Here is an 8,908-nt window from a genome sequence, read left to right on the forward strand (position 1 = left end):
GTGTGTGTGTGTGTTTCTTGGCAAAATGATCATACCTTGGTCGTACCTTGGTTGTGAAACGCCTTGGTGCTCGTACTTTTTGGCTCCTGAACACCGCAAACCTGGAAGTGAGTGTTCTGGTTGGTTAGTGTTCTTTGTTCTTTGTTTGGGGAAACCCAGCCAGATGGGCGGGGTACAAATAATAAATTATTATTATTATTATTATTATTATTATTATTATTATTATAACCCGAACGTCCGACTCAGCTTCCACGGCTTCTAATTGAGTGCAGGAAGCTCCTGCAGCCAATCAGAAGCTGCACCTTGGTTTTCGAATGTTTTTGGAAGTCGAACGGACTTCCGAAACGGATTCTGTTCGAGAACCAAGGTACTGCTGTAATCCTGTCTGCCTTCTCTCTCACAAACCATATTAGTTAATTTGCCGATACAGGCAACATCCTTTACTTTATTTAACCAGTCATTTGGTTTCAGAGGGAAGTTTGACCATATGAGAGCCATTGGGGTAGAGTTGTTCAAGTATCAAGACATGAACTTGAGAGGTCCATGTTCAAATTTACACTAGCCATAGGGCCGACTGAGTGACTTTGGGCCAGTTACTATCTCTTAGTTTACATCACTTCCCATGGTTGTTAAAAGGAGGGGGGGAATGGGAGGGGAATTATGGGAGCTGCCTATGCATTTGCAACTTGTTTTTATTGCAGCACCCTAAACAGTATGATTAAATGCTCCCCACTTCCCTGAGCAGTGGTTTCCTGTAATTAAGAAGAGCACTGAAAACTTGTGTTGTCTTTGTTTACAAATACTGTATACAAGTTGGACCCAAATGAAAGAAAGGTTCCTTAAAGCAGCCAGAATACCACTGATGCCATTTCAGATTCTCATAGATGGAGAAAGAGCACACAAAATAGACTCCAGTACTAGCTGGTTCTTAAGAAAAGCATTATTCCTCAATGTCAAATTATATGAAGTTAAAGAGAAACATCATTCTTCATAGATACTAAGCCTGCAGATAAAGAAATTTAATTGGTATGGTCAAAGATCCTAAGCTTCTCTTGCTACACACTGAAAAGTTTTTTTCCTAATATTTTTCCACTTCCCTGCTGGAATACAGAATGACTCTGTATATTTATTAAATACTATTTTCCTTTGCCATATGTATTTTATTATAAATTTGTTGGATGTGCAGGATCTTCTTCTGTGTAGGATCTGTTGTTCTAGTATGAAAGCCAAACATGGCTTGTTTAACTGCACTTGGTTCTCTTTTCTTTCTCCAAATGTTCATTGCCTCTTATTCTGACTTGATCTGAGTGATTGCATTTTTATTCCACCCTTCCTCCAAGGAAATAGATGCCACCCCACATCCTGAAAACAACTCGCGAGATACATTAGACCAAAAGATCATGAGCAATTGAATTCACCCAGCAAGTTTTGTGGCTGACTGCAGGTTTGCCTCCCTGTTCATCATCCATTACGCTAAGCATTGCGTCACACTGACTGGTTGGCCTGGAGCCAAACAGGAAAAGGAGGAAAAGAGGGAAGAGTGTGTCAGAACAAAGAACCAAACTGTCATGTTCTAATCTGATGCCTGATCTCATGGAGGCCAGGCTGTTCACAAGTTACAGGACCACGGATAGCTCCAAGTGAATGACTTGCCCTGGCAAAAGTTGGGAGCAGACTGATATCCTTTAAGCTTCTGGGCTCATCCAGACTTCCACTTGCACCGCTTCCCCCCAGGGAAACCTGATCTTTACCACTGGGTTTTCCACAGATTGACGTTTGCTCCAAAAGTTGCTCGGACCCATGCTTTCTCCATGGAAGTGTGGAGGAGCCCTCTGTCGACTTCCTCTGGGCTCCACCCGCTTGCGGAGAACTTCAGAACTTTAAAGGGCAAATCTTCTGGCCTCAGGACTGCTACTCCTTCTCCATTCCATAGCACTCCCTGTGCTGCTAGACTGGTGAAGTGTAGTGGGAGGCATCTGATTCTTCAGGGGAAGATGCCCACAAAGGTCCCTAGTGGTCCAGAGGTTCTTCTGGAGGCCCCTATCCAACAGCCTCAGTTACAATGGTCTCTTGGTATCTGGCAGCCAGCTTAGAACCCTGAACTTCATCCGACTCCTCAGCTGGTGCCTCTGCAGCCTCCAGTTATATGTGTGGATTACTGCTGGATTCAGGAGCCATGACAAAAGTAACTTCTTCAAAGAGCAAATAATTAAGCTGTGGAACTCAGTGCCACCAGATGGCTCTAAAAGGGGATTAGACATTTGTGGGGGGATAAAGCTTCTAGACAAGGTGGCTACTGCCTCCAGGTATTGGAGGCAGAGAATGCCTTTGAATATAAGGTCCTGAGAATCATGGGTGGGGGGTGGCATTGTTGCACTCATGGGTCTTAAGCACAGTGGCAACTTAATAGGCTTCTGGCCACCCAGGATACACGGATGGGCACATCTAATCACATGGAAAGTCCCATTGTTTACAGTATAACACTCCTTTGTCTTTTCTTTTCAATTATTAATTTGTTGCATATACATTACATCTCCCTGTTTTATTATTTATTGGTCACCTAAAACTGGTGGGAAATTTAAAGTGGCTGCTTCATTTCATCTTTTGAAATGGATCATCAGTTATGGTCAGCCATCATGCCCCAGTACAATAAGAATACCTACATTTCTGTAATACGCAATGACTATCGAAAACCCTGTTCAACTGATTTTTAAATACAGTAATATGTTTTGAAGGAGGCTTTTAGGCAGGGAGGGAAGAGAAACTCTAGATAAAGCAAAAGAATTGTTCCATACTGCCAGTCACAGATAACAGGACTGTTTCATTCAGCTTTTTGGTGTATCTGTTTATCAAGGGCAAGAGAAGCTTACATGAGTGATTTAATGAGCATTCATCATGATTTGTGAGATTAGACAATGTTGCATCAGGCATTATCCCACACTTTCCAGTGCATACTCACTTGTCACAAAAAGTCTTATCTTTTGGGAAAGAGGCTTTGTTGCAAAAGGGCTCAAAATCAGCTTTAATTGTGCAGCCTGAATTTTCCAGGATGGGTCTGGATCCCACCCCAAAGTAATGGCAGTCTGGAAGTGCTCTAAAAATCATGGCCACACCATCATTCCACACCATCTGGCATGGAAAAAGCAGGCCCTTTATCTCACAAAGGTCAAGCATATACCAGTCAGTTTAATAATCCACAGAATGATATTGTGCTGTACATATTAATTTGCATTAAAATGTACAACACAATGCCATTATATGGGTTAATTATCATAGAACAAGCAATATTTTGGGTTTTTTTAAAAGTAGATTGTTTAGTTGATGTATCTTTAAGGGCTCACACTAACTTGTTTGTTTAAAAAAATCTCTATGCTCTAGTACTGAAGTGTGTCTTGTCCCCTTGGGTCCTTTTTGTTTACTGTTGTCAGAAGTTACAGCCCGCTTACAGTAAAAGCAGAACCAAGTCCTACTGTATTGAATGGGCTGCCCACAAATGAGGCTACAGATCTTTGTGTCTGTTAATGAACGCATGGCGACATGTTGCTTTAAATCAATTTTCACTGCGCCTAAATCTATGGCTTTTGTGCACGCCTCTATAACATCAGCCTCTTGCCTTCTCCCCCGTCAACGTTCAAGCACAGGAGCTGACATCGAGAGACCTCCAAGGTAAGCCTAAGGAGATCGAATTACCAGTGAGAGGAGGACAGCTCCGCGGAGAGAGCAGAAGGGATCCCTTTTCTTGGCCAGGGTTTCGCCTAGTATTCAGAGAAAGTGACAGATGGGAAGGCAGGCAGGCAAGGGGGGGGGGAGGGAAGGAGAGAGGGGGGAGGGCTCACGCGGCGGCGGCGGGGGCGGGGCATCCCCGGCTTTAGCAATTAATCGGTGCTCCCGGAGAGCTGAAAGGCACTGCAGTCTATGCCCTGCGTCGGGGCATCAATCATTCAACCGGCGCGCGGCACCGAGGGCGCAGTTGGGAAAGGGGAAACTTTCCCCGCAGATGATTTAAGAAACCGAAGCCGCGGCGCAAGCGGGTGGGGAGTCTGGCTGAGCTATAGAAATTGACCCAGGCGTGCCTGGCCGGGCTAGAATTACCGCGGCGATGCGGCTGCCGTTTCTCCCTGCAGGAGCTGCTGCTGCGCGCTGGCTGGGGGCGAGCGAGGCTGCTGCTGCTGCTGCCTGCCTCCTGCCCTTGCTGCAATGAATGATGCGGGAAGAGGAGGAGGAGGAGGCGGTGGCCGCCGGCGCTGCTCGGGCGAAGCACAAATCCACCGCAACTCCTCCAGTAGCAGCAGCAGCAGCAGCAAGGAAAGCGGCTTTGCCTTGGTGAGCTTACATCACAATCCCGGCTCGGGCTGCTGTTTCTCTAAGCGGCACGCAGCAGCCGGCGGCCGGCCTCTCCTCCAGCCCCACGCCGGGGAGCCGTCGAGGGAGGAGGGTGCCAGGATGCCCGCGGTCGGCGGATCTGACGAGGGCCAGGCGCCCCCTGGAGCCGCGCCGTCGCCCAAGCCTGCCCGCTCCTCGGGCCGGCCGCCGTCTCGTCGGGAAGGCGGCCCCGGCCCGCTGCTGCGCTGGGACGAGGTCCCCGACGACTTCGTGGAGTGCTTCATCCTGTCGGGCTACCGGCGCCTGCACTGCACGGCGCAGGAGTGCCTGGCGTCGGTGCTGCAGCCCACCAACGAGACGCTCAACTTCTGGACGCACTTCGTGCCGCTGCTGCTCTTCGCCGCCAAGTTCTGCCGCCTGCTGCTGCTGCGCGGCGCCGGCGACGTGCCCTTCCACCACCCGGCGCTGCTGCCGCTCTGGTGCTACGCGTCGGGCGTGCTGCTCACCTTCGCCATGAGCTGCACGGCCCATGTGTTCAGCTGCCTGTCGCTGCGCCTGCGCGCCGCCTTCTTCTACTTGGACTACGCCTCCATCAGCTACTACGGCTTCGCCAGCACCGTGGCCTACTACTACTACCTGCTGCCGGGCCTCAGCCTGCTGGAGCCCCGCGCGCTCAGCCGCTACCTGCAGCAGCGCCTGGGCTGGCACGTGGACTGCAGCGCGCCGCTGGCCGCCTACAGCGCGCTGGTGCTGCCCGTGGCCTTCGCGCTGGCCGTGGCCTGCACCGTGGCCTGCTGCAAGAGCCGCTCCGAGTTTTGCGCCTACCCCTTCGCCATCCGCACCTTCGTCTTCGTCATGCCGCTCAGCATGGCCTGCCCCATCATGCTCGAGAGCCTCCTCTTCGACCTGCAGGGCCACAACCCCACGCTCTTCGTCCACTTCTACCGCCGCTACTTCTGGCTCCTGGTGGCCGCCTTCTTCAACGTCAGCAAGATCCCCGAGCGCATCCAGCCGGGCCTCTTCGACATCATCGGCCACAGCCACCAGCTCTTCCACATCTTCACCTTCCTCAGCATCTACGACCAGCTCTTCTACGTCGAGGAAGGCCTGCAGCAGTTCCTGAAAGGGCACGCGCCCGCCTCGCCCACCTTCGCGGGCACGGTGGGCTACATGCTGCTCTTGATACTGTGCCTAGGCCTGGTCATCAGGAAGTTTCTCAACGTCCCGGAAGCCTGCAAACACGAATGAGGTAGCCTCCCCTTACGGTTTCTGTTGCAGGTCTCCATTTAAATCGCCCGGAGGGTATTTTTTAAAAAAATATTTTATTTTGCTGGCTTGCCGCAGAAAAACTCAAGGAGGTTAACTCTCTAAGAAGCCCTGGTACCTTTCAGAGAAAGGTGCTAAGAAGAGCACTGAATTCGTCCAAATCAAGCACTGAACTCCTTAGGGGAAAATGAACACTTCTGTTTCTCTGGAAACAAATTTAGATTTTAGAAAAAGGCGCTCTAGCCGCATCACTGTATACAACTTACTCTTATTTATTGCTGCTTAGGATACAAAGAAAAGCCATTTAGGACCCTTTCTTGAACTCTCCTACAATTTGATCCTCAGTAAATTTTTTGAAAGCAAGCCGCGCCGTCTTACTTTCAACTAATGTGCCTAGGATCAAGGTTTCAGGGGAACAATATGCATGGACCATATGAATGCTATCTACTGATTTCAGACTGTCTAGGAGATGTTATTTCAATTAGCAATATATGCTAGGCCTGCACTGACAAACTGTTGAGATTTAAAACCAGATAATGCACATGATGCACTCAAGGATGTGTGTGTGCATTTTCTGTTAAAGTATTTTGAAGTCATATGCACTGGAACTTGGTTTTCAACACAAGCAGATTGAGTTCTGTTTCTTTTTGCATTAACTTGCCTTGGCCCCAAGGCAAATGCAGTACTTAAAACTTCTGTATAGAAATACCTTTAAGTAACTGTGAACTATAGTGGAACTGGGTTATAATTTGATCAAAAGCTGTTGGTTAAACTGTGAGAAACAAAAGGTGAGCAGGGAACATAGCCAGCCCAACCTCTACACATAAAGCCCATCTCTTGCAAAATGCTTGCAAAATACAGTCGTACCTTTATACAGAATGCCTTGTGAGTCTAATGTTTTGGCTCCCGAACGATTGAAACTCAGAAGTGACTGTTCTGGTTTTCAAACGTTCTTTTGGAAGCCGAAAATCCGACAGGGCTTCCCTGGCTTCCAGTTGGCTGCAGGAGCTTCCTGCAGCCAATCAGAAGCCACACTTTGGTTTTCGAATGTTTTGGAAGTCGAACAGACTTCCGGAACGGATTCCACTTGACTTCCAAGGTACAGCTGTACTCTGGTTCTGATGCCCATTTACAAAATATGCATCTCTTGCCAGTTGTGAAGGGTGCACATTTATATAAATGGCACATAAGCTGAAAGTATAGCTGAAGGAGTTGTTCACTTTAGAACTAACATAGTTTCAGAACATCTTAGAAAAAGTAGCACTAAATACAGGACCAAATCAGCAGTGAGTTTACAGTGGTGCCTTGCAAGACGAAATTAATTCGTTCCACGAGTTTTGTCGTCTTGCGATTTTTTCCGTCTTGCGAAGCACGGTGTCGGGAAAGTTTTGGAAAAGCTTCAAAAATCACCAAAGTCTTTAAAAACCTCAAAAAAGGCTACCACACCGCGTTCTATGAGTTGCTCCTCGAAGTCAAGTCGCAACTGTATTAACGGTGTTAAGAAAAAGGAAACAAACTTGCGAAGCAAGCCCATAGGGAAAATCGTCTTGCGAAGCAGCTCAAAAAAAAACAACCCTTTCGTCTAGTGAGTTTTTTGTCTTGCGAGACATCCGTCTTGCGAGGTACCACTGTATTAACGTGTCAGAATATGATTGCACTATTAGTTATCCTGGCATAACAGCCACAGAACAAACTTTCTGATTTGCTTACATACATACATACATACATACCCACATACCCAGGGGGGTATGGCAGAGTTGAGCTGAAAGAGAGCTTTACAACAATCCAATGGCAAGTTCTTTTATCACCTCCTGTGCTATATGATAGTGGCAGGGTTGTTACACCTCTTGGTCACGTTTACAGTTTCATAGAAAAATATGTGGATGTCCCAGGATAGATGACAAGGAAGTATTCATGAAAGATGCTGAAAATTTTATGTTCACGTTGATAGCAACTGTTATCTCAGGACTATAACTCGGGGGGGGGGACTACTTCTGAATTTTGATTGTGTAAACAAATCATCGGTAAAACTTATGAAAATAAAAGCTCAGAGGCACAGAGAGAAAATCCGCAACTGTACTGTTTCAGGAGAGTTGTGGAAGTAAACAAAGCACTGGTCCATGATTCCTATTCCAAGAAGAAAAACCAGCATTTAGAAACCTACAATAATAAGCTTCTATGGACTGGAACCCATTTCATCAGGTGCATGAAGTGTTTCCTCAGTTGGAATATAACACACACACACACACACACACACACACACACACACACACACAAACTGGGGGCGGTGATGGGATCATAAGCAGCATAGCAAAGAACAACCTGAATTGTGGGCAAGACATGCTGTGCCATTTCTGTGCAAACTCAGCACAGTGACCACCCACAATGCCCTGTAATTGCTTATAATCTTCTTAGCTTTCCTGTGCTAATTTGAATACCCATAGTGTGGGAGAGAACCTTGGGCACAGTCAAGCCCTAAATGAATAAAATCAGACTCCTACAAGCAATTATAGTTTGGCAGTTTTACATCGGGGCTCCTATTGAAGTTGTTCTGTTCATCAGCTGTCTGTTCATCAACAGCGGTGTCCTGGGTGATTCATTTATTTGTTTATGCTTTTGATCATTGTGATTCTCAAAGAACGGATACAGTTTTAAAACATTAACAGCACAACTACAATCATAAAAGTGTCACCGGTGAGGATAAAGCCAAGAGCCGGCATTTAAAAACAAACAACTAAGCCGGAGAAATAACAAAACACTTGTCTAAAGAGGAAGGTCCTAATTGCCTGCTTAAAGGGGGCAAGCTTCCAGAAGAGAGGATTGGAATGTTCTCTCCCTGGTTTGTGAGCTTCCCCATTTTTTGTGTCAGATTTGTGTCTAGTTTGTCCCCGGTAGACAGCAAAAAGACAATGTTTGCAGGTCACTGCATATATCCAGTTCAGAGAGGAGCAGGTGAATGAGCCCCTGACAGAGTGGCCTTGTGTAATGTTATTACCTTCTTGTTGGGTAATGTTAGATTGTGTAATGTTGTTACCCTAAATTGATATAGTCTCACTAGTTGTCCTGTTGCTGGTAAGGGAACTCTTAGAGATCAAGCCAGCCACAGGACCTATGAAAAGGAATATCATTGTCCGACGTGGTCATCCATAATCTTGCAGACCTTTGGGTAGAGGCCTCTCCTTGCTTACAACAAACACCCTTTTGCTGTCTTGCCTAACACAAACAGGTCAGTCTTTGCCCAAAGTCTGTGTACATCAGGCATTAAAAAGAAAACAGCAGAACATTTCACTCTCCCAGAACACACTGCTGCTTACAGGAA

The 8,908-nt window shown here is 47.0% G+C and overlaps 1 protein-coding gene across 1 annotated transcript; it reads left to right on the top strand.

Annotated features, from left to right (window-relative positions):
• Positions 1-212: 212 nt before the first annotated feature.
• PAQR9 (progestin and adipoQ receptor family member 9) lies at positions 213-8,096 on the top strand. Its single transcript, XM_081190455.1, has one exon. It carries the CDS (start codon positions 4,198-4,200, stop codon positions 5,569-5,571), a length of 1,374 nt encoding a protein of 457 aa, XP_081046581.1. The 5' UTR covers positions 213-4,197; the 3' UTR covers positions 5,572-8,096.
• The last annotated feature ends 812 nt before the right edge of the window (positions 8,097-8,908 follow it).

The sequence above is a fragment of the Podarcis bocagei genome (assembly GCF_964188305.1).
Source record: "Podarcis bocagei genome assembly, chromosome: 4".
Taxonomy (NCBI): Eukaryota; Metazoa; Chordata; class Lepidosauria; order Squamata; family Lacertidae; genus Podarcis; species Podarcis bocagei.

Excerpts from the sequence above, each read along its gene's own strand:
- PAQR9 (XM_081190455.1), top strand. The coding sequence starts at position 4,198 with ATGAATGATGCGGGAAGAGGAGGAGGAGGAGGCGGTGGCCGCCGGCGC.